Genomic DNA, 24,903 nt, shown 5'->3' with positions numbered 1-24,903 from the left:
CCGCGCCTCTCCGCGGTTGTGCTGTCCATCGGGCGCGGGGCTTATTAGCTTTACCCCACGATCCATGCTACATGACGATTCTACGAATCCACCCCCAAATCCCTCTCCTTCTATGGTGACACCCGGCCTGGCAAGGCCCGAAACCGCCCCCAGATCTGCAGACCTTCTTTGGCACGGCTCCAAAGGCGTCTGGGCCTACAAAAGTCGGGGGCGCTGTCATTTAAGCCCGCCACATCACTGAATATCTGTCAGATTTAGCCGGAGTGCCGCATATAAGGACTGGAAGACCACCTGGAAAGCTATGAGGCCAGGGCGTATCCTCAATTTGCTCAGGTCCACTGTGGAATTGCCTCCTCGCTTCCCATTCCATTGACAACCATGTCTGGGCTCGCCGCGGTCGTCTTGTTGGCACTGGCAGCGGAGGCGACTGCTACCAACTTCCTCAATCATGGCCAACTTCTCGCCGGCGTCGAAGACCGTAGCTGGTTCGAGAAAAACATTCCGATACTGGACATTCCCGATCGACAGATCCAGGATGTCTATTACTACCGCTGGCAGACGTACAGGGAGCACCTTGTATATACGGGTGCACAGTACGGCTACATGCCTAGTGAGTTCCTGCATCCAGTGGGTTACGGAGCTCCGTACGGTGGCATCGCGGCCGCCGCTGGCCACCAGATCAACGAGGGGCGCTGGCTGCGCGACTTGAGATACGGCCAAAATGCAGTCAACTACTGGCTTGCCGGGCCGGGCCAATTGTCCAAGCCTGCGACGGAAGAGTTGAACAAGGACACCTTTGACTGGGCACATGAGTATAGTTTCTGGGCTGCCAGCTCGGTATGGAAGCAGTATCTCGTGTCGGGAGACCGAGGTTTCGTCTTGAGCCACCTCGATAATCTGGTCAAGCAGTACCATGGCTGGGACAACCACTTCAACTCCAGTCTGGGCTTGTACTGGCAATACCCTGTCTGGGATGCCACTGAGTTCACCGCGGCGTCATACGAGTCGAGCGACCCCTACCATGGCGGCGCTGGGTTCCGGCCCACGATCAATTCTTACCAGTACGGTGATGCTATTGCAATATCCGCCATTGCGGCGTTGAAAGGTGACACGGCGCTGGCTGCGGATTTCCAGAAACGCGCAAAGGCTCTCCAAGACGCCTCACAGAAACATCTCTGGGACGATGAACGCAAGTTCTTCATGCACAGGGCTCGCGACAACAATACATCTGGCGCCCTGCTTACCAGCAGAGAGATCATGGGCTACGTACCTTGGATGTTTAACATGCCGAATGTCGACTCCGACATGATTGCATTCGAACAGCTGAAGGATCCCCAAGGATTCTCTGCCACATACGGACCGACCACTGTGGAGAGGAGAAGCAAATGGTTCATGTACGAGGCACAGAGCTGCTGCCATTGGAACGGCCCCTCATGGCCCTTCGCCACATCGCAGACTCTCACCGCAGTGGAGAATGTGCTCAACGACTACCCATCGCAGACTCACATCACCTCGTCGGACTATGTCACGCTTCTAAAGCGATATGCTGCCACGCAGTACAAAAATGGCAAGCCATACGTGGCGGAAGCCCATGACCCGGATGCCGACAAGTGGATCTACGATGGCACAGATCACAGCGAGGACTACAACCACTCGACGTTTGTTGACAACATCATCGCGGGACTAATTGGCCTGCGCCCTCAGTCGGACGACACGCTCGTGGTCAACCCTTTGTCGCCATCAACGTGGGACCACTTTGCCTTAGAGAATGTAGCATACCATGGGCACAGCATCACTATACTTTGGGACAGCACTGGATCGCATTACAAACAGGGCAAAGGGCTACGAGTTTACGTCGACGACAGACTGGCAGGTAGTCGCAGCACGCTGGGATCAGTTAAGGTCAACGTTGGCCACGCACCGCCTCCCAGCATCAGCTCGCCTGTCAACATCGCCGCCAACGGCCAGAATTACTCGCAGCTGACGACGGCGTTTGCCTCGTATACCTCTTCTGTTGATAGCGCGGCACGAGCAATCGATGGCATTGTTTGGCGGACTGGCATTCCAGAGAACAGCCGCTGGACATCATACAACAGCCCCAACTCGCAGGACTACATGGGCATTGATTTGCGTCGCAATCAAGCCATTTGCGATGTGCGAATATTCTTCTACGATGACGGCGGCGGCGTGCGTATTCCTTCCAGCTATGATCTACAGTATCTGTCGGGTAACAACTGGACCACCGTTCCGGGCCAGAAGCGGAGCGCTCCGCCCACTACCTCCAACGTCGAAACCCGGATCACCTTCCCGACCATCATGGCATCCCAGCTTCGTGTCGTGGCGCCAAACCCCGGTGCTGGTCAGGGCTGGGGTCTGTCCGAGTTTGAAGTCTGGACTGCAGCCATCTTCCAGGTTCGCAACGAGAACAGCGGCAAGCTCATGGGCGTCGACCACGCGTCGACGGCCAGCGGTGCAAACATACAGCAGTATGAAGACAACGATACCCGTGACCACCTGTGGCAAACGGTGCCAGCGCCCGGCGGCTGGCTGAAGTTGAAGAACCTCAACAGTGGCCTGCTGCTGGCTGTCGATGATGCGTCGACGGCGAATAGCGCGCAACTCCAACAGCACAGAGACAGCGGAAGGGATGATCAACTTTGGAGAGTGGAATCGCGAGGCGATGGCTCCTTCTTCATTCGAAACAAGAACAGTAATAAGCTCGCAGGCGTAGATGGCATGTCTACAGCTAACAGCGCCAATGTGGTCCAGTTCGAAGACAACGGCACCCGCGATCACCTGTGGACTCTACTGCCAGCCGTGTCGGAGGGATGCTCCGCTAAAGCCTAGGCAAATTCCCAGAGAGTTCAAGTGGTGAAGGCTCGGGGCTTGGTCGGGCGCGACTCTTCGTAGTGCAAATCTCATTTACCATTCACAACTCGCAAACTTGAGCAGTTTTACGTTTTTGCACGCTCCTTTCCCATATTATATCCTCGTTAGATCTGCGCCAATGGGAAATGTCATCCTCTGGGTGTCTATAGTCCTTGCCGGCGTGCAATCGCGAATCATAGGGTCGCCGGATGTTTGACGAGGATGTATGTGTCGTAAATACCATCTGCACCGAATGGTCGAAGGTCTTTGCAGTCCTGTGCCAAAAGATTGAACCCCAGCTTCAAATACATGTCAAGTGCCTTCTTTCCCATCGCAACGAGGTAAATATCCAACTGAAGCTCATTCGCAGCCTCGATGCCCGACTTGACAAGCATGCTGCCGACGCCTCGGTGCTGGTGATTTGGACCAACGGCAAGGAAGTCCAATTCTATTGGCACAGGCTGCTCGTCAGTGGCCGAGTATTTCTGTTAGATACCAAATGTGTGACATACTGATGTAGGGACCCGCTGGCTCGTTCTCCTGCATGTTCTCGTACATCTGTTCGTCAAGAGGGTCCAAATCATCGCGCGGTGACCATTCGGCACTGGAGAAGCGCTGTTGAAACAGCTCCCTGTCACATTCACTGACATCTGGGGTCTGCGCCTCGAGCCAGGCCGTCTCGTACGAGGCCGGCATGATCCATCGTGCGTAGCCCGCAATCTCGCCCGTGGCCGCCTCGACGACTTTTTGATGGCGCCTCACGTTGCGCTCCGTCAGAAGATTCCGAGGCATCCTCAAAGTACATGAGCTGATGAGGGCGTCGAGCGTCTTGCCGGCCCAGATCATGTTCCACCAAGTCTCTTGCCAAAAAGCAGACATGTTGTTTCGAGCTAGACCCGCGGCATCATCGACTGTGCATCTTGGCACCAGAGTGTAAGCCATTCTGGAATACTGAGGCGCGGATATCTGCGGCTGGATTCTTGCTTCTTAGGATGCAGACTCTGTACGACAAAAAAAAAATGAAGGTCCTCGGACACGAAGACCAATACCACGAGAGACGCACGTCCCTCCGAGTGCGTGAATATCGCGCCACGCGATGATTCTAATGTTTTATTTTCGGACAGCTCAGCCGGTTCTTGAAGACACTGTGTCCTTGGACTGACTGCGTCCCCCATGATCGCGGATAACGACAAGGTGCTTATGACGTGCCCCGCCCGTTGACGCAATACTCGGACATGGCTCAATCGGTCGACCGCAGTGCTGAGGTCATTCATGTACACTTTCCCCGGACGCTAATGTCACAGGCTTGCCGCGGAACGATCATAGTCAATGAAATGGTTGATTGAACTATAGGAGTTGAACGTGAGAAGATCAATTTTTACGACGTTACCTATAGACCTAGACCTAGCATCTGGAATAACATGAGCATGAGCTTGACTTTGCCCAAGCATGTCTCCTTGACTGTCCGTTAGAGTCTTGCTCTCCGACTGATCAGCATGGGAATGTTTTCGTGGAACATGAGCCAGGAATTTCGGTACGTCCACTCGTGTCGCTCATCGGGCAGCTTGATCTGTGACGGACCCTTGTGAGTATCGTCGTCGACGTAAATTGATGCGTTGCGTCGCTCAGAGACTTACATCAAAGGTACTGTACAATGTCGCCACCAGTTTGTAAATCTCCATTTTGGCCATTGATTTGCCCATGCAGACGCGGTTACCTGCCCCGAACGTAAGATCGGTAGTCTCTCGCATGCGCTGAGATCGTATCGCATAGCCCTTATCGTCCTCGTCTGGTCGCTGTAGCCAACGCTCTGGCTTGAAAGCCTCAACGTCGTCGCCAAAGACATCGGTATCGCGCGAGACGACGCAAGGGTTGATCCCCACCTTGGTCCCTGCTGGTATGAAGCGACCGTCGGGGAGCTTGCAGCCCCCTGCGGGAACATGCCTCTCGAACATCAACCCGATGCCAGGAGTTATGCGAGATGATTCGTATACGACTGCATTGAGATAAGGAAGTTTGCTGATATCGCTCCACTGGGCCGGTAGGGAGAGTTTAGCTGCATCTAGCTCTGAGATGAGTTTCGAGTACACCGATGGGGCCTTGGCCACATGATACAAGATCGCGCGCAGTGTACCGCTAGTTGTATCGCCTCCAGCAATAAGGTTTAGTGTCAGATATCTAAGAACTTGCTCGTCGTCAATCAAATCAGGATAAGTGTCTTTCAAGTCGCGATATTTGTCGATGTAGTGCTTTCCGCTGCGTTTATGAGCAGTCCTTTTGTCGCTGCTGGTCGCAGAGGCGTACTTAGTGTAAAGCTCTACCGCAGCCAAGTAGCTCCACGAGATGCCCCCGGACACGAAGGGAACCTTGACGATGGGATTCTTGCTCAACCAACTATCAAGCCACGGCATTTGACACACCTTTGGATCAAGATGGCGCCGTGCTGTTAGATGACCATGTGACTTTGGGGAAGAGACTGAGACATACAACAGCGAAATAAGTCATCCCGTCCCGCGCTTCTTGTATCATCCCGCGTATGTCGGTTGCTCGCTCAATGAATCCAAATGGTTGCCCGAATGTGAAGATTGCTGCGGCATCCCAAGTGACTGCACACACCGCAATAAATCATTCATGTCAGCGAGCATTACGAGGCGGGAGATGACGCGTACAATAGCTCAGCCAGTCCTCTATCATGCAGATGCGTTTGCCAGATTCAGTGTCCGCGAACTCGTGGCCCAGTTTGTTGACGAACAGCTCGATGGCTTCATCTAAGCATGGTTCCATCTCCAGTACTTTACTCATTGCCCAAAGGCCTCTGATGGGCCTCGCTAGTTTGGCATGCATGGTTGGATCTGTGATGGAGAAGACGTTTGGTATGCGCTTTCCCTCATTAAACGCGTCATTGACGGGGTACATGTCGGACTGATGCACAGCAATCTTTTTCAGTTTGACGGAAACGCATTGGAACGTGAGAAGATTACCTTTTCCCAAGGAGCTCGTGCTGTGTAGATAACCTTGATCATGGAAGGGTCGCTGATAGAGATGGCGTTCGGGCCAATGCGCACTGCGGGTCCCCATTTTCGGTGCCATTTCCGGGCGTGTTTGTCAAAATGCCACTGTGAAGTCAAGAAGAGCCTCCAGGCGTTGGTGAACTTGGCAATAAATGGCCCAGGAAATGCCCGCAATGGCGAGGAAAGAAGTTCCCAGGCCACGCTGATAACGATGAGCCCTACAAGGGCAACCCCGATTTGCATTCCACTCTGGGACAGCATGATGAACAGTATTGAAGATTCTCAAATGGAAAAGATTGCAGTCTGTGCAACCGCGCCTGCGGGGGCTTGGCCTTTAAAAGTACATGCCCATGGCACTGCTTTCCTTGTGTGTCGCATTGCATGTGCTTCATGATGCAGCTGCTGCAACGTACAGGGGGCCGATCGATGTATCACAAATCAAATGGAAGCTACTTCGTACGGAGCTTCAATCTGCAATAGATATTGCGTAATAGTTCGGCTGTTCAACACAAGTCCGGGTCCGATCTGTTCCTCGTGACGTGATGTGTTGCCACAACTGGACCTATGGAGTACACTCTCTTCCAATTCAAGTGCCCCCAACTGGTCCCGAAGCAGAAGGGCGTGCATGGCTGGGCTGTCATAGTTTGTCTCAATATTGAGACAAAAGAAGCGAGAGCATGCTATTGGCAGAGTGGCCCATACTTCAATGTTGTACTACGCTCATGACTTTCGTGGTCAGGGATGGCGGGTTCATGTTGCTGGCCATGACACATGTCAAATGCTCCGGGCTGACATAGTCAACGTGAGAGCAAGAGACGCCCTAATAGTGATTAATAAATAATCTCGTTTAGCCTATGTTTCTTCTCTTGAAAGGCCAAGATTTGTTCCGAGACTCTTCTTTCCACGTTCCACTGTGTGCATTACTTCGACAAGATATTTCCGATCGATATCAATATATGATCTCAACATAGACAGCCAGACAGTGACGGCAGACAAACATAGCTCTGGGAGAATTAAAATGAAAATAAATATATGGAATAGGGTTATGTAAGACGTGCGGTGTATTCAATGTTCATTTGTTGGAGTAATAAAGCGACAAAAGAATGAAACGCCTCTGATGCAACAATATCCACTCGGCGTGAGAGTCTGGAATCGCGCTTTCGGATCAAACTGCTGTGCCGTCTTACGCAATCGCACCATTATCTGACCCGAATCCTTCTATTGGGTCTTGCGAGCTATGAGGAGGAAGGTGTAAAGAGACTGAAGAAGGTGAGAGCGACAGTCGATCCGCATGGGCTGTTCACGACAAAAGTTCCCGGAGAAATTAAGGTTCCGGAGTAGGCGTCATCTTCTAAAATGTATCCATTTACATTCCCAAGCCGACCCTCGACTGCACAAGTTGATGCTGATGCATCTGCGCCTGAGATCTAATCACCCTTGTGCTTGATGTTTTTGGTCAGTTCATCTAAGCCCTGACCGTTGGACATCATGCTGTCCTGTGAACGGCGTTAGAGATTAGAGCGAAACTGAACTTGACAACAGAGGGAACCGCTCACCAGCAGCTACATGGGCATCCATCGGGAGAGAAATCTAACAGCGCCGCTGTTTGGACCCCTCCATACAATACCACCTTTTTCACCCAGAATATCAGGAAAAACAGAGTCAACCAGGTCCTTCATGGAACCGGCCTTGGGACCAGATTCTCCCTTCGCCCATTTCGTTATTGTGTCGAGGATGCTCGTGTAACGCGATCCCGGTGGAAGCTCTGGTGCTGGTTCATTCGCGTGAAAGGACGTCGCGACTGTCCCCAGATACACAGTTGTCATGCTGACGCCGAGAGGGCCAAGCTCGAGGCGCAATGTCTCTGATATGCTATTGAGCGCAGGCTTGGACGACGCATAAGAGGCTGCAGTCGCACAATCAACACGTGGGCCTCTGGACGGGGTCCATGGCGTTCTCACCGATCCAAGGTGTATTGACCACCGCCCCAACGCTGCTCATGTTGACGATGCGGCCCTCACTCGCAATAAGAAGATCCGCAAAAGCTTGTATTGTCCGCACTGGTCCCCATACATTCGCTTCATATAGACGCTCCGCCTGCTCCACGTCCACGTCTAGGATAGGCATCGTGTAACCCACGCCAGCATTATTGACGAGCACATCTAACCCCTTGCCCGCCTCACTCACCGTTTTGGCGGCGTGTATGACAGATTCTGTTGACGAAACATCGAGAGCCAGCGTTATGACATTGGAAAGGGAGCGGAGCTCGAGGGGTATCTTGGATGGACTGCGGGCGGTGGCGATGATGTGATGACCTTGGTCGGCCAGGGCCTGTGCTAGGGCGGCACCGATCCCGCCCGCCGAACAACCCGTTATGAGTATCGTCTTTGCCATTGTGCTGTGGGTGAAATGGTTTAACCTACAGACGTGATATCCTGCAATTGAAGCGCTGCTTCCGCCGGAGTCAACTGCGCACCATTGGTTGTGGAGATTCAACGTCGTCTGGCGAGTCGAAGGACTCGGACGACGACTCTGTGCTCTAGCACTGTTGAAGTGAAGACCAGCCAACGTGTCTCAACAAGTCGTTGAGAGGTACCGCAAGTCCCTCTACCGGAATTACGACGGGGATCTGGGCGATGCAACGCTACTTGCGCGTGGTACGTAGCACTCGATCCTACGCCACATGTCCGGACTCGAGGATGAGCGTTCCATCCCTGCGGCGGAGCCGCCCCGAGAAAAAGGCCCAGGTTGGTTTTGCAGAGTATTTTCGCCAGGGTCGCGGAGCACTCTACCCCATTTGGTGTGTGTGCTTCATGCTGCTGGGTGAGCGTCGCTGTTGGCTCTGGCTCGTTCCACAAATGATGCAAGCTGAGCGGCTCGCTACAGATAAGCTGTCTCGCTTCAACGGCCGTCATCCTATCGGAGGCGATGTACCCGCAGTCTTCATACTGTGAGGGTTCGTTGTGACTTGCAACCGTGACACCGCGTGCTCCTCCACCGGTTCACGGCCCATTCTGGCTCTGTAATAAGCAGTGCGGCTATACAAAAGCACATGAACCGGACAGCGGCAGTGCCTCCGTCTTCAAGTGAAGTACTAAGTAGGAAATAGACGCTACGATACACCAGACAGAAGCCGGCCTTGCCGGCATATCCAAGATACATTTGGTGGGCTGCGCTGTCAAGCTATGTTGGCCACTCCATGTAGGGCTGACAACCTGCCTTGGAAAGTCAACCGGTCGTCATTGACGTTGGCTTGGCGAAGATGTGGGAGGGAAGCATCCCGAGGCTGGTCTGCAGCGTCGCAGCAAGTCGATCTCACTGTCTTATCAGGGAGAAGCCTGCCGCAGGCGAACACCCCGCAGGCTACCGGCCCGAGCCTGATGCGCAAACCCCGCAGCGGTGTGCCTCTGCAGGCTCCAGCCCAAAAGTCCGTCGATGTCCAGCGGCGACTTCCCGTAGTGGAAAGTGGTCAGCCAGGGAGGGGGTCATGGAGACCGCTGAGTGATAGTTTGGGCGCCGATGGCTGTCTTTGGTAGGACATTGATCATATCTTTGGTAGGACACAATCTTTCTTGCGGGTAGTGGGGGTGTTGGGAGAAACTGCGGTTTGTTTAGATCATGATTGTAACTGCTTCACTGCCATATTTGTGCTGTCTCGCTGTCGAGTCTCCATGTCTCTGGCAGCAGCGCCCTGGCATTGATGGACCGCGTTCAGCATAACGTCATCACCAAATATCGTCTCTGTTTTGGCTTTCGTGCCTTGAGTACTAGGAAAACATCCTTAGACTTTGTGTGTACTTAGGCCGCTCTTCTTGCGTAAATGTTATGTCAACAGTCCAGTCCGTACCATACCTCTATTCACTGCCACAAGGAACGGAATCATTCATACCAGCGCTGACAGGGGCGGGTCTCTCAAATCTAACACCGACAGGCTCAAACAAGGGCACGCAGATGCGGCGTGACGATAAGACTCGGCATTGAGTAGCGGAAAGGAGCTAGTATGATCGCCGGAGGATGTCAGGGTGCCATGCCATGTGCGTTCGGTTCTTTGCCCCGGAACGGAATGCTGTTCGCGGAGGATCTTAGACTGGCAACTGCCTACATGTAGTCGGGCCCGCGGCCCTACCTTAATCTTCAAGGTCTAGCACCTCCGGTCTATTGGTCCGGTAGACAACGGACGAATATTTTTGTCCTGGGGTCTGGTGTAAGTACTAACTCTATGGCGCTGGTGAGAGCAGCGGAATACCGGCAGGCCATGACTCCATCCGACTGTTGGTCATTTGTACGAACTCGGCCTCTTTGTATTATGCATGTACATTGGCGGCGATAGAATTGGTCAAGCCCAAATTCAATGGCCAGCCACATGGCCGTACAGACCATGACGCAAGTAGGAACGGTCCCTCAACCTCACTGGTGCCGGACAATCGCCATAGCTAGCCATATTTTTCATTCCTTATCACTTGTTGTGTTGTTTCGCGGCTCATCATCTGAGGCCGACTGTTTTGGCACACATTTGGGTACGTTTGCCGGTACTATCGAGCTTTGGTACCAAGCTTCGGCATCGGGATGAAAGTACAATCCCTCTGGTTTCCAGAAACTGCCGTCCTCCAAGATGGCGATGTCGCAGTCGGGCGACCAGCCCTTGAACCTGACCGGGAGCGGTGTCTCCACCAGGCGTACCTCAGACAAAGGATTCCCGTCGGGTGCCATGATCGGCGTGTCGAAGGAGCAGGGCGACCGGTCCATCCGTATGCGGCAATTTTGCATGGCAAATACACGAAACCAGATGCAGCTAGGAAACGGTCTCTCGCATATAGAGATGGGCCCGTCGTAATCGATAATGGGCTCCCGGTAGCAAAAGCCCCTGACTGTCATGTGCCAGGTCAAGGTCTGTATCTGGCAATGGTGGAACGGGGGGCATTTGTAGGTGCGCTGGTGCTCGGTCGTGTATGTATGCGATTCCGTCGTTGAAGAATCCTGGCTGTAGCCGATGATGCCGCCCATACGTCCAAGCGGGTTGAAGGTGAGCGCGGCAGAGGCGCTCCATCCGTCGGTAGTTGACTTGGTGACAGAGTGGGACTTGGACATGGTCATCATGACTTCTCGTATTCCCGCTGTGTCCCTTGACTCGACGTTGACCGTGAACCAGGCGCTCCTGGTCATGACGGCGTAAGGGTCGAGGTGATTGCGGAACAGGTAGGTCGGGGAAGTCCATGTCCACAACTGGCTGAAGCACGGTCCGTGCCATGTATTGTTCGCATCGCTGAGAAAGTAGGGCGCATTCTCGGGATCTATCCGGATGGATCTTTCCATAGATTTCTTGAAATCTTTTAGTCGCAGAGATAGATCTCCTTCGCGCTGGGTACTCAAGAGCGGTTCATTGCCAACGACATGGCGATCCGTCCCGGCGGCGGCGGCCGCGGTGGCGAGGCAATACAACAGTAGAAGGAGACCGGAGATGGCCATCTCGAAACGACTCGATTAACCTCTCTCGACCTACAACGTTGGCGTCGTTTCCAGTTACACAGCGCAGCTAACGCGAGCTTTGCCGCAACATAAGTACATGCATGGGCTTGGAGACTAAACACGGGCAGAAAACCAGCCGCGCGCTCTAGCCGGGAACTTGCGCAGTTATTGGCGGTTCGTGGCAAGCATGACGTTAACTTACGAAACAACCGGAAGGGAGGGCGGTAAGGGTGGGGGGAGGAAGCGCGTGGACACTGAATCCCTCCGAGTGCATGTGTCGTAAATGTGAGATGAAGGATCACATTAAGGGGCTCACGCCGAGAATCGCACCAGACGAGGCATTGATGGCGGCTGCAAAGCGAGGGCAGATAAGTCTCAGCATGCACACGGTGCACGCTGAGACGAAATATCCATACATGCAATCATATATACATGCAATCTAAGGTTTGAATTTACTTGGTTGTACATGTGGACGTAGATGCTTGGCATGACCGTGAGGTTCCGACTGGATAGACTAATGACAGCGCGTATAGTATACAGCATGCGAGATATATGCAACCAACTGCCATAGAAGAAGTACATCAGGTCATTGAGAGTTCCCTCTTCCTTATCACGTACGCCATCGAATCCTCCTGTTTCTTCGATTTCAGCCCTTGGCGTTGACGGTGTCTTCGGTATGTCTCTGAGAGCGCGTTTCTTGGCATCTGGTGGGGGCCATATCCTCTCTTCCTCCCCCATGAGCCGTTTTTAACCATTTCAGCAATTTCAAGTGAGCTGAAGCGGAAGGAACAACTCAAACTCACCGATGCGATGCTTGATCTCGTCGGGCCGATTCAGCGCCTTTTGTCGCGGCACCAGACAGGAACAGCTTGCTGATAGCACGTTGTTATGTCACCATGCGTGGCCAAGTAAAGTGTATGTAGAGCGCTCTGTCATTGGGATAGAACCCCCACGTCCAATGTTGGGAAGGATGTGTCGTCGACCAAGGGGCAGCATGGCGGGTGCCGAAAGACTGGACACGTGCAGACGCACCATCATGCATTCAGCCAAAGGATATATGTATCGAGCAACGACCTAGCCGAGGCCCCGTTTCCTATCAAGTCAGACCGATCTTGTGATAATCGACAAATCCCATAAGCCGTGGACAAGACATAACAACATGAAGACGCTGCTGCTAGTAGCCGCCTTGTGGGCGACTTCGGCCGCCGCAGTTGGCACCTGCATGGAAAACACCAAGTACTGCTACGAAACGCTCGTCTCGCAACAAGGTCAGTCATGCACAAGCCAGCTAGTTACCCGATCGAAGAAACTGGAGCTGAAGAGAGGAATATTCCCAACGTTGCTCCCAAGTAGGGTATGACGAAAATGAAATCCCAAGCGCGTCCGAGAACGGTCGCGACGTCACGCGAAGGACCCTGTACTCGTGTGTGGGCGACCAGCCGCTAGGAGAGGAGACGTGCCGGCAGCGCTGCAATCCCGGCGATGCAGAGAAGGAGCCGCATTGCGAATAGGAGAGAGCGGCGAACGTGAGAAGGTGCGTGCGCGGCTAATGAAGGATCACCGCGCTATATGCGTGAAGGATGCGCTGAGGGAAAGGGGGGTTGGAGCGCGGAATCTCCACACAGTTGAATTAGATACGTACATGATGATCAAGCATTGAAGATTCCATGTTTTGTAGCCATACGTAGTAACTTGGCTCCGGAGATAGAGGCGGCTCCGATTGTCCTATTGATTGGGCCGTGTACACGTAGCTTCAACATGTACCAGTGACCGTAGCCGCAGCCGCGGTTACAGCATACCCTATGCCTTATGTTATGTACGCACATATAGTGTCACGGCTTGGTGGTGGAATCGAGATTCAATTTACCTTCCGGGGCCGGAAGCCTTCAATTAAAGTTACAGAATCCTTCTGATTGGAAATGCCTCATAGTTTGTACCTACATTCGATCACGACGCATGCTATGAGACAAAGTGACAGTGACGATTTTTGAAAGCGCTGGCCATTCCTCAAGCCGGCCGGAAATCTGTTTCCGGCAGTATGTCGTAAAGCTCTGCGGAGTTCAATGCAGTTATCAAGAGGGTCGTGCGTACAAGTGGCCTCGCACGGCGCCGCCACATCAATGATGCAATCTATAGCTGACGGTGCTCCTCGGTTCCTGCCGATTCGCTTTACATGTTATGCGTAGATATGTTGAGGCAAGCCAAATGCGTCTGACGTATTGCTTGGCCTCAAGCACTAAGTCTCCCCTTTTGCTCTGGTGGGTTATGGTATTTGCGCCGCTGTATGCGCACGACATGGATCGAAGGATTGTACGTACGTCAAGCGGCGCATCAGTTAATATGGCGTTATATAAAGCTACGCTTTTGGCAATCATTTTTGGAAGACGAGCTTTTGAAGCGTCACCGGATTTCGTGCATATTCCAGTGCCATCAGACGCACTTATCTCAGACTATACTGGTTGTCGTTTCACACACTAGAATCTTGTTTTCTCTTCTCGGCCAGGGAAGCATCCCATTTCAGTAACAACCCATCAACAATGCAGATCCTTTGCAAGCTCACCGCCGCGGCCCTGGTGCTTTTGTTCGCCGGGCCCTCGCTCGCGGCACCCGTCCCCGCATCCGCTGTCGTCCCACGATCCCCGATCCCTGGCGCCGGCCGAAGCAGCAGCAGCAGGGGCAGCAGCACACGGAGTGGCGGCGGCAACAGTGGCAAGGACGGGCCACAGACCATACGTTACGGACGCCCGGGCGGCGACCGCAGCAAGAGCCGCAAGTCAGCGTCGTCCAGGACGGCGAAGAATGACCAGGGCTGGCCCGAGACGACTTCCGGGCCTTCGGGCTCGAGCGGGTATGACCGTTGGGGCTTCCCCACGGAGCAGATGAAGAAGGAATGGTTAGATGCCTTGGCTCGCAACTTTCCCCCCAGCAAGCCCGGCGACCCTAAGCTCCCTCCGGGGGCATCCGCCGCCAGTCTGAGCCCCGGCGGGAAGCGAATCTGGCCGCAAGGTTGAGAAAAGAGGCCATACTCATATTACTACGAATAAGAGTCAGGCTATGAAGTGCGTTATAAGGCAATAGAGACTGGCTTACAAGGGGCTAAGTAACGCCTCTCGACTTTGCGAACTGGGCAGGATATGGAGGAGAGGTTAGAGCGATCCGAAGTAGAGACAAAGAGGAGGGGCGTTCTCAGCCCTCCAGCCCTGGTATCAAATAACTATCCTCCTTTCTATGGCAGAGACTAGAGACCCCGCGAGACTAGCGTGCATGTGAGATGTAGTGAGTCCCTTGCTTAAATGTGAGCCACATATGAGCGGGAACGGGACACAGCCAATGGGCAAAAACGATACTGGGACCGGCCGGGGTATAAGCACAAGACGTGCCGATACGTAGTCAGCCATCGCATCAGTAAGCCAACAAGAACTGCGAGAGAGAATATGTGCCACGTGAAAGAGTGCCGCCCATGTCAGGGCCTTCCTCATCCATGGAGCGTGTTTGGCGGCGCGGAGTCGCGGCTGGACGACGCCACGGGCGGGCTAGTAGCCGCTTGGGTGCGGCTTTCGCAGGCAGCAGAGGCAGCCACCAGAGAGAGAATGAGGGGAGGTTCTGTTTGAGGCGGGGAAGTGGCTGCCTGCCAGTACCCGGGAGAGACGATGGTTTCACGCAACATGGAGCTAGCAGATATACTGAGCAACATAAAATAGCAATCAACAGGCCCATCTCCGATGGATGGAAAACGTCGCTCGGTTAGAAAGTACTAAATCCTCGATCAGCGAGAGTCAGCCACTTCTATTAGGCGACGGTAGTGTCCAAAGCCCCAACCACAACCCTCTTCAATACACAACCCACGCAGTTAGCGATCGCACCTCTTCCGTTACACCAAAACCCGGACAGCTAGGTAGCCACCGCTCTCTAGTCTTCACCATGTCATCCACTACTCGCGCTCCCGTCACCATCGGCACCCTCTCGGCCATCACGCTCGTCAGCCCCGACCCTGCCTCCTCGCTCGCCTTTTACGAGCGCGTGCTCGACGCGAAGCTCGTCTTCCGCGATGCCGACTCGGCGGCGGTGCGTGTGCCCGGCGTGGGACCGCTGCTCAACCTGCTGCGCCCGTCGGCGGCTGAGGAGCTGTTTGCGTCGTCATTGTCGTCGACGAGTCACCAACACCACCACCACGACAGTGATGCTGATGCTGATGCTGGTGGCGGTGAAGAACGGAAGGGCGCGCAGGAGAAGGGGCAGAAGCAGACAATGATGATGACGCTCGCGACGGCGAACCTCGAGGTAGCGATGGCGGCGCTCCAGTCGCGCGGGCTGGCTCGCTTCACGACGGGGCCCGAGACGAAGCCGTGGGGTGTACGAACGGTGACATTTGAGGACCCGGCTGGGCACACTTGGGAGGTGGCACAGGAAGTGGTGATCGTGGAGAAGGGGACAGAGGGTGTAGATAAGTGACGGACGACGGTGACGATGGTTGACGGCGGGACAGCGCTGGCGGGCGGGGACCACACAAGGGTGGCTGCGGCTGCAACTGTGGTCGGCGTTGGTGTTGGCGAAGCAGACCTAGTATCACGTCGAGTGCATGTCCTGCGCAGATTGTGGCTTCAACTCTGGATATCCCAAGATTCTTGGAGCTGGTGAAGGATGAAGACAGCAGTGTTAACCGCAACTGATGTTACGTGCGTGGCATGGAATGTTTCGCTTTGTTGGCGTCCCTCACGCTCTGTATGGTAAGTTGTGCGCAGCATACTGTGAGGTACTGGGCCTGCTTAATATCTACTTCGTAGGAGCAGTCTCTATCCTGCTCGTAAACGACATTGGCGTAATACTGTGTGTACCCTGCAGACCGCAAACGTGCTGGAAGGTATTGAACAACGGGATAGAGAGAGAGGCGTTGCAAAGATCACTTTGCCATCGCTCACCAGGAAACCTCGCCGAGTTTCACGCCGAAGGTTACAAATTGCAGCAGCTGGTTAATGATGGCGTCTAGTCAAAGTCTGGTGTTACTGAGACCGTCACCGAGATCGGACATGTAGCCGGCAAGCGCTGAAACAAAGCCCCAGGAGCCCTTATCAGAGACGAGATATTTCTTGTTCGCAAATCCGTCCTGGAAGGCAGCACAACCCCGTTTCTGCTCTTTATTTCCGGCTGCCGGTTTGCCGGCGGGAGGGCCGGCCACACCGTGGAGCGCGATGGCTCTGCCCTACTGAAGAGATTTCGACCCCTAAAGAGGAAATAAAATCGGGCCTGGCGCCGGACTGGCGGGCTTAAGTGGAGTGGCTAAGAGTGCCGTGTCGGCCGGCTGTTGGCGCCGACTAGCCGACTAGCCGTGGCATCTCTCGCCCGCGGCCCTGACAAACGCGCGTTGAAACTATCCAGTCCTCAACTCGTCCTGCCCACAGCAGAAGAGACAATACATCCCGTAGTGGCGGGCGTAAGAGGAGAGACGGACATGAACGCCGTGCAACTTTCCTTCACATATCTGGTGTGCGACGTGCCGGCATTGCCATGTTCGTCTCGCGACCAGGCTTCAACTGGTCTCGCGTTAGCTTGTAGCTACAACAATCGGTCGGCCGAAACTTGACCGACCGGACGCTCCCCCTTATCGTTTAGAGGGCTCACTAATTCACTCATTGGAGAACGGAGCTGTTCCACGTCGCCCACGGTGAATCAGCGGACCTTCTAGGGGAACCAAACCTCCTAGTAACTTACTAAATGTGACGGGCGCCACACGGTGGAGACAGCCGCCCTGACATGGACAATATGTCGGTAGTAGTAATGGTGGCGGTGGGGTGGCGCCACTCATCCCTAAGTTTTGACATGTCCTTCTTTCCTCAAGAATGTGCTCAAGACTCGAACCCCCATCATCAATCAGTCAGGGCCTGTTCTTGGCTGTTAGACGACTTGTGGGCTTCACAAGACTGGACAGTTATGGGCCATGTTCACGACTCACTCAAGACACCGACAGACTCTTGGCAGAGATGGAAGCTGCCCAAATATGAGCCTGCCGCCTAGTGTCGACGGAGTCACGCTGCGAGCTACGTATAACGACATCGTCATAGGACAGAGCGATCAGCCACTCACTTGCCTTCACCACATCAGGGCACTCTCCACCTGGCACCACCAACCGTCATTGGGCGGACGCGCCGGCACTCCATGACGCCCCAGAAAAAGTCAACGACCGGACGGTCCGCCGCAGCCTTTCGCCCCGTCCTCAACGCCGTCCCAGCTTTGAGCGGAGCTTTGTAACGCCCGACCCGACTCTCTCAGAAACCACCCCCGCGGCTCGCCACACCCTCAGAATCTGTGAACCTTATCGTCGTGCCGACAACGAGCCGAGTCACGTCTCTCTCGTCGAATCACTGGGCCGTTTTGCGGCGACCCCTCTCTCCCAATGGACGGGTCCCATGCCGCGTCTCGGCCCCAGTGTAACCCCCGGGGACTCCAGGTAACGACGATGTCGGAGCGTTGCGACTCTGCGGGGAGAGCGAGGGGCGCCATCGGTATCTCAAATGCAGCCCGGTATGTTCGAGACTTTGCCGTCTAGTGTCTGATTAGTTCTCTCGATGCCCACGGCTTCCAGCCTCTGCCCAATATAAGTACTCAATGGGGAGCCCTCCCCTTGACCTTTGACTTCCCCGGTCATATGTTCGCGACTCCAATTTTGCAATAAAATTCGTGCTTCAATCTGTAAGCACCGACAGTTGGGCCGTATCTGCAAAGCCGTGCTCCCTCAGGCTCGCCCGCCGCCATGCTCATCGGACCCGCCATCGCCGGCGAAGGCGACCCCGACCCTCGCCTGTCCTTGTCCGTGCCTGAGAAGGACCAGCCAACGACGTACCAGCCCGTCAACGGGCGCGACTCATCCATTTCGTTCGAGGAGTTCATGTACTGGGCCGAGATCTCTCGTGAAGATGAGCGAGCAGCAGACAAGGCCTTTCGCGACGCCCGCGGCCCGCGCACGGTCAAGTCGACCATCAAGAGCCGCTTTACAAGGGCGAACAACGGCATGGAAGTCGACGCCGCCAGCCCCGAGACAAGCCGGGACACCAACGATAGCGACGAAAGAATAACAGGCGTGACGGAAATGGAGTGGAAGAGGGCGAGTCGCGCGCTGCGTACCGCGAGTTGGGGGGCTGTCTTCTACCTCATCACGACCGATGTGCTGGGTCCCTTTTCGACGCCGTGGGCTTTCGCACAGATGGGCTACGGCCCCGGCATTGCCTTGTACACCGTGTTTGGTGCCATGGCAGGCTAGTGAGTGTTTCCCATGTCTCACACACATATCGCGTTGCCAAGTGAGCATGTGGCTGACGAGACTTTAATAAGCTCTGGCTGGATTCTTTGGAAGGGCTTCCTCGGCCTCGACTCCGATCGTTACCCCCTGGTCACCTATGGTGACTTGTACTTCCGGCTCTTTGGCCAGATCCCTCGACATATCGTCAACTTTATGCTCGGACTGCAGCTCCTCCTCAACGTCGCCGCGCTCATCCTCAGCAACGGACAATCCATCTCGCAGATTTCCCAGGGCGAGAACGGCAGCAACGGGAATGGCATCTGCTTCGTCGCCTGTCTCGCCATCTTCATGGCCGCCGGGCTCATCGTCGGGCAGATCCGCACGCTACAGCGCTTCGCGTGGATTGCCAACTTTGCCGTCTGGATCAACCTCATCATCATATTTATCTGCATGGGTGTCGTGGTGCACTATCCGCCCAACTTCAAGGCCACGCAGGCCTCCTTTGGCGACGCGTTTGGTCCCGGGCCGGTGAAGACGTTTGCTGGAACGCCGCCCGACGGCATGGCCAGCGGAGGCACTGGCTTTGTCGCGTCCCTCAATGGCCTCAACCAGGCTGTCTACTCGTACGGCGGATGCATGGCCTTTGTTGCCTTCATGGCCGAGATGCGCCAGCCGTGGGACTTTTGGAAGGGGCTTCTCTGCGGCGAGCTCTTCATCTACTGCGTCTACCTGTTCTTCGGCATCTTTGTCTATTCCTTCCAGGGCCAGTTCGCATTCAACCCCGTCATGCAGGGACTGTCCTCGTACGGCTTCCAGACGGCGACCAACATCATGAACATCATCACCGGACTCATCGCCGCTGCGCTGTACGGCAACATCGGATTCAAGGTCGTCTACATCGAGGTCCTTGAGGAGATCTTTGGCTTCCCGCCTCTGACCAAGAGCAAGGGCAAGATTGCGTGGGCCATCAGCATCCCCATCTACTGGGCCGTTGCGTTCATCGTCGCGGCCGCCATCCCGCAGTTCTCGTACATCTCCGGCCTCATTGGAGCCTTCTTCATCTTGAGCTTCACGTACACGTTCCCCGCGCTGGTTGCCCTCGGTTTCTGGATCAGAAAGGATGCCATGATGCCCGAGGAAAGGTTCGATCCGGCAACCCGAACGTACAACTACGTCGACACGGGATTCGCGCGATGGAAGCGGGCCTTTTGGAAGCGACCGGTCTTCAACGTCTTCAACTTCTTCTACATGCTGGGGAGTTTGACGACGACGGGCCTGGGCGTGTACTCGAGTATCGAGGGTTTGATCGGGGCGTTTTCGGGCAAGAGTGTTGCGACGAGTTTTGGTTGCACGCCGCCAGTATAATGACTTTGAGTGCCGGCAGACGTTTTTTAGCTTGCGTTTCGCGTTTCATGTAGCAAACGATCTTGAGAAGTGCAGCTCTTATGTTATTGCATTAATGATTAGCCATTCGCTCTAGTGATTTGATCCCTTTCGCGCCATTCCCCGTAGTTCACCGTGCTCGCCGTCGTGGACTATTAACTGAATCCTATGATGCCATGGCCTGGCCGCAAGAGCCACGCCAACGACCGGTGTAATATTCATCACATTCGCCGTCGGGATTACCGCGCCGGCCGTTGACGAGCTACTTGCCTAGCCACCACTGGCCGTTTGCCTGCCGCTCTTGCTTGTCGAGGTAGACCCCGACCCGCCGTTTGTGCTCGCCGTGGGTGTTATGCTGGCGCCCGCCGAAGCGCTAAGAGAGTATTAATGAGCTTCGTGATAGAGCGATTAATATTTAGAACAGCGGTAGATAATTATAGTCAGGCTACTATACAGTATAAGAGGCCACGACAGCATTAGTACTTAAGTTATGCTTTTACCTATATTACCTAACGTTATAATAAGGATGCTTTTTTATATTATTATTTAATATTCTATAACCTAATAAAATAAGGCATAATAATTAAAAGAAAAGAATATCTTATTAATATAATAAAGGTAAACCTAAAAGTTTATTATATAGTATTCCCCTATTATATTAGCTAATATTATTTATAAATATATTTAAAATATTAGTCTTAACCCTTTAATATACTTAACCCTCTATATATACCTAAAATCTCTAATTTAACCCTTTAATATACTTAACTCTCTATATATACTTAAAATCTTAGTCTTAACCCTTTAATATATTTAACCCTCTATATATACTTAAAAACTTATCTTTAACCCTTTAATTTATTTAACCCTTTTAATATACTTAAAATTCTTTATTTAACTCTTTAATATATTTAACCCTTTAAATATACTTAAAATCTAATATTTAACCCTCTATTATATTTAACCCTCTATATATATTTAAAATCCTTTATTTAACCCTTTAATTTACTTAACCCTTTAAGTATATTTAAAAGCCTTTACTTAACCCTCTAATTTACTTAACCCTTTAAATATATATAAAATTCCTTACTTAACCCTCTATTATATTTAACCCTCTATATATACTTAAAATCCCTTACTTAACCCTCTATTATATTAAACCCTCTATATATACTTAAAATCCCTTACTTAACCCTCTATTATATTAAACCCTCTATATATATTTAAAATCCCTTACTTAACCCTCTATTATATTAAACCCTCTATATATACTTAAAATTTAAGTACTTCCCTAGACGGGGTAGTCGGTACGATCCGCAATCGGCAGGCAGTGGATATGGCAACAGGCCTGTGTCGCCGTCGCATTGCCGTTGCAAACATGCATTCATTAGGCATGCTAGCTAGGAGTGCACTCTTTCCGGGTTACATCGGCCGTGCCATTGATGGATGACAGAGGCTACAGTACGGGCAGAATATCTTGTGCTACTCTCAATCTATTATAAGGTACCATTCCCCTTTTTTTCTTCTTTTTCTTTTACGTGTCTGCCTAAGCTCTGGCAATGGCTTGAATGAGAGGGACAAGTTTAAGGCCTGCAACGAAACGCCGTGGCTCCATCGCCACACACATGGGCGATGGGGGCAATGCCTGGGCGTACAGAATTGCGACTCCAACTCCAAGCAAGGCCTGTCCGTCGGGCATGAGGCTCATGGACGGAGCAGATTTTGGCCCGGGCACCAGAACCATTACGACGCGATGATGCAACCCGGCATCCACTCACTGGGCGGTCTGCCTCGGCGTTTTTCCTTCGACGCGTGGGCTCGCTACCGCAATGAGGCGCAACGGTCTGCATCATGTTCACGCGGTCCGTGTCAGTCTGAGTGCGGTAGGTACAGACAGTACTTGGCGGGCAGTCGTAATGACCGTGCCTAGTTGCCCCTAGCTGCCGAGCGAAGGAAGTACGAGCTGGCGGCTTGCATAGCGGCATCAGCAACAGCGGGCACGATACGCACGGCGCAGTCAGTTCCACGACGGTTCTCGCCTCTCCATGTCGCATGAATGACGTTCGCATTGCCGTATCCCCATTGCTTGAAACGCTCGAACCGAAGCGGTCGGCAGTTCATTCAGTCGAACAAGCTTTGTCGCGAGATTTGAGTTCGGCATGAAAATGGCCGAGTCAGCCTGGAGCCACTTGCGATGAGAATCAGGCGAGTTGGCGAACCGGTTCGGTGGGCAGAGGCCAAAGATATACGTACGCACGAGAACGCCTATCGTCCCACAGATGCCAAAGCGTTCCTGGACAAGCAAGCCAGTGAGGGGCTTGATGGATCCGCCAAGCAGGGGTGCTGTCGACAGCATTCGCTACCATGGCGATGGATGGCGTTCTGCTGGAGACGTCGACAGGGGACCGGGTTGGCGCCTCACAAGCCATCATCAACCCAACAGGATGGGATGGCCATCGTAGCAAGCGTGGCTACTGCGTATGTTCGTTGACTCGTAGGGCTGCCCGTGTTTCCGCCCCGCGCCGTGAGACAGTTGAGCCCAAATGTTTTGAAACCATCACCGAACCCTCCCGTCCTCCGCCGTCGACCTGCATTGACTCGCTCGTAGACTAGGCCGCTTGGCGAGTAAGCTCGTCCCTCCCACGACCAAGTTCTCGACACGACACCCTCCTTTTTGCGGCTGACCGAATCGTATTTATGGATACGAAAGAGGGCACACGCTGACACTAATGGCGCAACACGAGTCCAGAGCGCCACTCGCAATTCATGCGATTGAGACAAGCCCCCATCAGCCGCAACTGCATCCTCCTAAGCCTCTCTGCCTTGCAGCGGCGCTTCGGCGCTGTTTCGTTTCGGCGAGGACCAAAAAAAAGGGGGGGCCGGTCGGCCGAGACACCCGCTGTTTCCGCTGCTCCGTGGCGATGGATGGACGAACGCGTGATGAGCAGCACCCTGAAAGCAACGGCCCCAAGGAACTACGGGACGCCACCCAGGGGTGGGCATCATCGGCCCTTTCAGCCGTCGCTCGTGTCATCCGCCCCCGGGGTCCCACTTGATCGTTTGCGACTGAGCCCGGCCCGGGCAGGGTCCAAGACAGTTTGTTTTTGAACGTCGTCATCCCCCTCCCCTCGCGCCGTCTTGGGGGCCCTCACTTTCACTTTCGTCACTTTTCGTCACTTTCGTTCATCACATACTAGAGGGGCTTGGTTGGGGCTGGTTCTGGACAGCCCGGTCTTGCGCCAACCATGCACACAACACTGCGCCTTCTGGCGCTCCTGGGCCTGGCTTCACGCGCAATAGCCGGGATACAATACCTGGTGGGTGGCATTGGCCGTCAGAGGGTAACATGGCTCGGCTAACTTGTGGTGCAGGGCGTCGCAATTCCTGGCATCGACTTTGGCTGCGACATCAATGTTCGACTCCCCGCGTCATCGATTAAACAAGCGCTGAATATGCTGTGATTAACACGCGCGATAGGGAAAATGTCCCGCCAAGGCCGAGTCCATCCCGCTTGCGCAGTACGGGGGCGGCGACGGCGAGGGTCAGATGCAGCACTTTGTCAAAAACAACAAGATGAACATCTTCCGCCTGCGTGAGTCTCCGCGATACTTGACGTGCCCCCGAGACAAGGCCGCATACCTAACGTCTCAACCAACACACAGCCTTGACGTGGCAATTCATCACCAACGGGCAAGTCGACGGCAAGCTGTACGAGAAGAACCTCAAGGTGTACAATGACCTCATGAACACCTGCCTCGACACCGGCGCGTACTGCATGATCGATCTCCACAACTTTGGGCGCTACGACGACGGCATCATCGGCCAGGGCGGCCCCAGCGACCAAGTCTTTGCCGGCTTATGGAGCCAGTTCGCGACCGAGTACGCCAAGAACGACAAGGTTGTATTCGGCCTCATGAACGAGCCCCACGACCTGGACATCAAGCTCTGGGCCAAGAGCTGCCAGGCGGCCGTCACGGCGATCCGCAAGGCCGGCGCCAAGAAGCACCTCATCCTGCTTCCCGGCACCAACTTTGCCAGCGCCGAGACGTTTGTGTCGACGGGCAGCGCCGAGGCTCTGGCCGCCATCGAGAACCCGGACGGCAGCACCGACGGCCTGCTGCTCGACCTGCACAAGTACCTGGACATCAACAACTCAGGTACGCACACCGAGTGCACGACGGACAACGTCGAGGGCTTCAAGACGATTGCGACGTGGTTGAGGAAGAACAAGCGCCAGGCCATGGTCTCCGAGACTGGCGCCTCCATGGACCCCACGGTACGTGCACATGCAGTCTGGTGCAAGTCGCGCACGTTTTTCGCAAGTTGTTTTTTGTTTGCTGACTGATCGCGTATTAGTGCATGGAAAAGTTTTGCGCTCAAAACGACTTCATCGCGGACAACACCGACGTCTTCATCGGCTTCGTGGGCTGGGGCGCGGGCAGCTTCGACGGAAACTACATCATGACTCTCACGCCGCTCGGCAAGGCGGGCTCCTACACGGACAACAAGCTCATGTCGCAATGCATAATGAAGAAGTTTGGCACCGACAGGGCCGTCGACGCCCCGTCTTCGTCCTCATCGTTCAGCGCGCCGACATCCACGAGCGCAGACGCCGCCACGAGCACGTCGCAGCCTATCTTCCGAGAGAGCTCGGCCGCACCATCGCCGAGTCCGACAGCGGCCCCGAATAACAAGAAGGATAATGGGTCGGGTAATTTGAGGGCAAGCGGCTCGGCCGTAGGGCTTTTGCTGGCGATGGCGGTTGCTACGCTATTGTAGTCTTGGTTGTGACGCCCAGGAGTTTGGATATACACGTCACAGGTATACATGTACATATAGAACACACTGTAGACATAGAGACCATAGCGTTTGAAGAGTTTAATATGTTGATATTCTCATCCCGTTGATGCCTATGTAGGAAGCAAGTGTGGGCGAGAAGAT

At 54.0% G+C, this 24,903-nt stretch overlaps 10 protein-coding genes across 12 annotated transcripts; 5 read left to right on the top strand and 5 right to left on the bottom strand.

Annotated features, from left to right (window-relative positions):
• The first annotated feature begins 189 nt into the window (after positions 1–189).
• On the top strand, positions 190–3,000 carry JDV02_003217 (uncharacterized protein). Its single transcript, XM_047984324.1, has one exon. The coding sequence runs from the start codon at positions 379–381 to the stop codon at positions 2,845–2,847; it is 2,469 nt and encodes an 822-aa protein (XP_047840298.1). The 5' UTR covers positions 190–378; the 3' UTR covers positions 2,848–3,000.
• Positions 2,835–3,932, bottom strand: JDV02_003216 (uncharacterized protein). Its single transcript, XM_047984323.1, has 2 exons — positions 3,381–3,932; positions 2,835–3,316 (listed from the first exon to the last, which is right to left on the bottom strand). The coding sequence occupies exons 1-2, from the start codon at positions 3,808–3,810 to the stop codon at positions 3,063–3,065; spliced, it is 684 nt and encodes a 227-aa protein (XP_047840297.1). The 5' UTR covers positions 3,811–3,932; the 3' UTR covers positions 2,835–3,062.
• A 404-nt stretch (positions 3,933–4,336) lies between these two features.
• Positions 4,337–5,279, bottom strand: JDV02_003215 (uncharacterized protein; the record flags this gene model as incomplete). The annotated part of the gene is made up of 3 exons (XM_047984322.1): positions 4,337–4,438; positions 4,506–5,124; positions 5,173–5,279. 3 exons carry the CDS (start codon positions 5,277–5,279, stop codon positions 4,337–4,339), a joined length of 828 nt encoding a protein of 275 aa, XP_047840296.1.
• A 1,754-nt stretch (positions 5,280–7,033) lies between these two features.
• On the bottom strand, positions 7,034–8,475 carry JDV02_003214 (uncharacterized protein). The gene is made up of 3 exons (XM_047984321.1): positions 7,841–8,475; positions 7,436–7,785; positions 7,034–7,321 (listed from the first exon to the last, which is right to left on the bottom strand). The coding sequence occupies exons 1-2, from the start codon at positions 8,271–8,273 to the stop codon at positions 7,442–7,444; spliced, it is 777 nt and encodes a 258-aa protein (XP_047840295.1). The 5' UTR covers positions 8,274–8,475; the 3' UTR covers positions 7,034–7,321; positions 7,436–7,441.
• A 1,850-nt stretch (positions 8,476–10,325) lies between these two features.
• On the bottom strand, positions 10,326–11,345 carry JDV02_003213 (uncharacterized protein; the record flags this gene model as incomplete). Its single annotated transcript, XM_047984320.1, has 1 exon — positions 10,326–11,345. The coding sequence occupies one exon, from the start codon at positions 11,343–11,345 to the stop codon at positions 10,326–10,328; it is 1,020 nt and encodes a 339-aa protein (XP_047840294.1).
• Positions 11,346–13,882: 2,537 nt separating this feature from the next.
• JDV02_003212 (uncharacterized protein) lies at positions 13,883–14,356 on the top strand (the record flags this gene model as incomplete). The annotated part of the gene is made up of 1 exon (XM_047984319.1): positions 13,883–14,356. The coding sequence occupies one exon, from the start codon at positions 13,883–13,885 to the stop codon at positions 14,354–14,356; it is 474 nt and encodes a 157-aa protein (XP_047840293.1).
• Positions 14,357–15,158: 802 nt separating this feature from the next.
• JDV02_003211 (uncharacterized protein) lies at positions 15,159–15,856 on the top strand. The gene has a single exon (XM_047984318.1). It carries the CDS (start codon positions 15,267–15,269, stop codon positions 15,795–15,797), a length of 531 nt encoding a protein of 176 aa, XP_047840292.1. The 5' UTR covers positions 15,159–15,266; the 3' UTR covers positions 15,798–15,856.
• Positions 15,857–17,202: 1,346 nt separating this feature from the next.
• Positions 17,203–20,059, top strand: JDV02_003210 (uncharacterized protein). Its single transcript, XM_047984317.1, has 2 exons — positions 17,203–18,599; positions 18,672–20,059. Exons 1-2 carry the CDS (start codon positions 18,094–18,096, stop codon positions 19,942–19,944), a joined length of 1,779 nt encoding a protein of 592 aa, XP_047840291.1. The 5' UTR covers positions 17,203–18,093; the 3' UTR covers positions 19,945–20,059.
• Positions 20,060–21,979: 1,920 nt separating this feature from the next.
• JDV02_003209 (uncharacterized protein) lies at positions 21,980–22,318 on the bottom strand (the record flags this gene model as incomplete). The annotated part of the gene is made up of 1 exon (XM_047984316.1): positions 21,980–22,318. One exon carries the CDS (start codon positions 22,316–22,318, stop codon positions 21,980–21,982), a length of 339 nt encoding a protein of 112 aa, XP_047840290.1.
• Positions 22,319–22,759: 441 nt separating this feature from the next.
• On the top strand, positions 22,760–24,838 carry JDV02_003208 (Cellulase). 3 transcript variants are annotated; one of them, XM_047984313.1, is made up of 5 exons: positions 22,760–23,279; positions 23,334–23,375; positions 23,440–23,554; positions 23,625–24,238; positions 24,319–24,838. In XM_047984313.1, the coding sequence occupies exons 1-5, from the start codon at positions 23,208–23,210 to the stop codon at positions 24,739–24,741; spliced, it is 1,266 nt and encodes a 421-aa protein (XP_047840287.1). In that variant the 5' UTR covers positions 22,760–23,207; the 3' UTR covers positions 24,742–24,838. The 3 variants fall into 3 exon arrangements, with proteins under 3 accessions (XP_047840287.1, XP_047840288.1, XP_047840289.1); XM_047984314.1 differs by having other exon boundaries at positions 23,064–23,279; positions 23,440–24,238; XM_047984315.1 differs by having other exon boundaries at positions 23,064–23,279; positions 23,334–23,554.
• The last annotated feature ends 65 nt before the right edge of the window (positions 24,839–24,903 follow it).

Source organism: Purpureocillium takamizusanense, chromosome 2, assembly GCF_022605165.1.
Source record: "Purpureocillium takamizusanense chromosome 2, complete sequence".
Taxonomy (NCBI): Eukaryota; Fungi; Ascomycota; class Sordariomycetes; order Hypocreales; family Ophiocordycipitaceae; genus Purpureocillium; species Purpureocillium takamizusanense.
The sequence above is the reverse complement of the archived record's forward strand: the minus strand, read 5'-3'. Positions and strand labels throughout refer to the sequence as shown.

Coding starts and splice junctions, on each gene's coding strand:
- JDV02_003210 (XM_047984317.1), top strand. CDS start 18,094: ATGCTCATCGGACCCGCCATCGCCGGCGAAGGCGACCCCGACCCTCGC. Junction 18,600..18,671: donor TTTGGTGCCATGGCAGGCTA/GTGAGTGTTTCC, acceptor GACTTTAATAAG/CTCTGGCTGGATTCTTTGGA.
- JDV02_003208 (XM_047984313.1), top strand. CDS start 23,208: ATGCACACAACACTGCGCCTTCTGGCGCTCCTGGGCCTGGCTTCACGC. Junction 23,280..23,333: donor TAGCCGGGATACAATACCTG/GTGGGTGGCATT, acceptor CTTGTGGTGCAG/GGCGTCGCAATTCCTGGCAT. Junction 24,239..24,318: donor GCGCCTCCATGGACCCCACG/GTACGTGCACAT, acceptor ATCGCGTATTAG/TGCATGGAAAAGTTTTGCGC.
- JDV02_003211 (XM_047984318.1), top strand. CDS start 15,267: ATGTCATCCACTACTCGCGCTCCCGTCACCATCGGCACCCTCTCGGCC.
- JDV02_003214 (XM_047984321.1), bottom strand. CDS start 8,273: ATGGCAAAGACGATACTCATAACGGGTTGTTCGGCGGGCGGGATCGGT. Junction 7,786..7,840: donor GGTCAATACACCTTGGATCG/GTGAGAACGCCA, acceptor GTGCGACTGCAG/CCTCTTATGCGTCGTCCAAG.
- JDV02_003217 (XM_047984324.1), top strand. CDS start 379: ATGTCTGGGCTCGCCGCGGTCGTCTTGTTGGCACTGGCAGCGGAGGCG.
- JDV02_003216 (XM_047984323.1), bottom strand. CDS start 3,810: ATGGCTTACACTCTGGTGCCAAGATGCACAGTCGATGATGCCGCGGGT. Junction 3,317..3,380: donor GCCAGCGGGTCCCTACATCA/GTATGTCACACA, acceptor CTGTGCCAATAG/AATTGGACTTCCTTGCCGTT.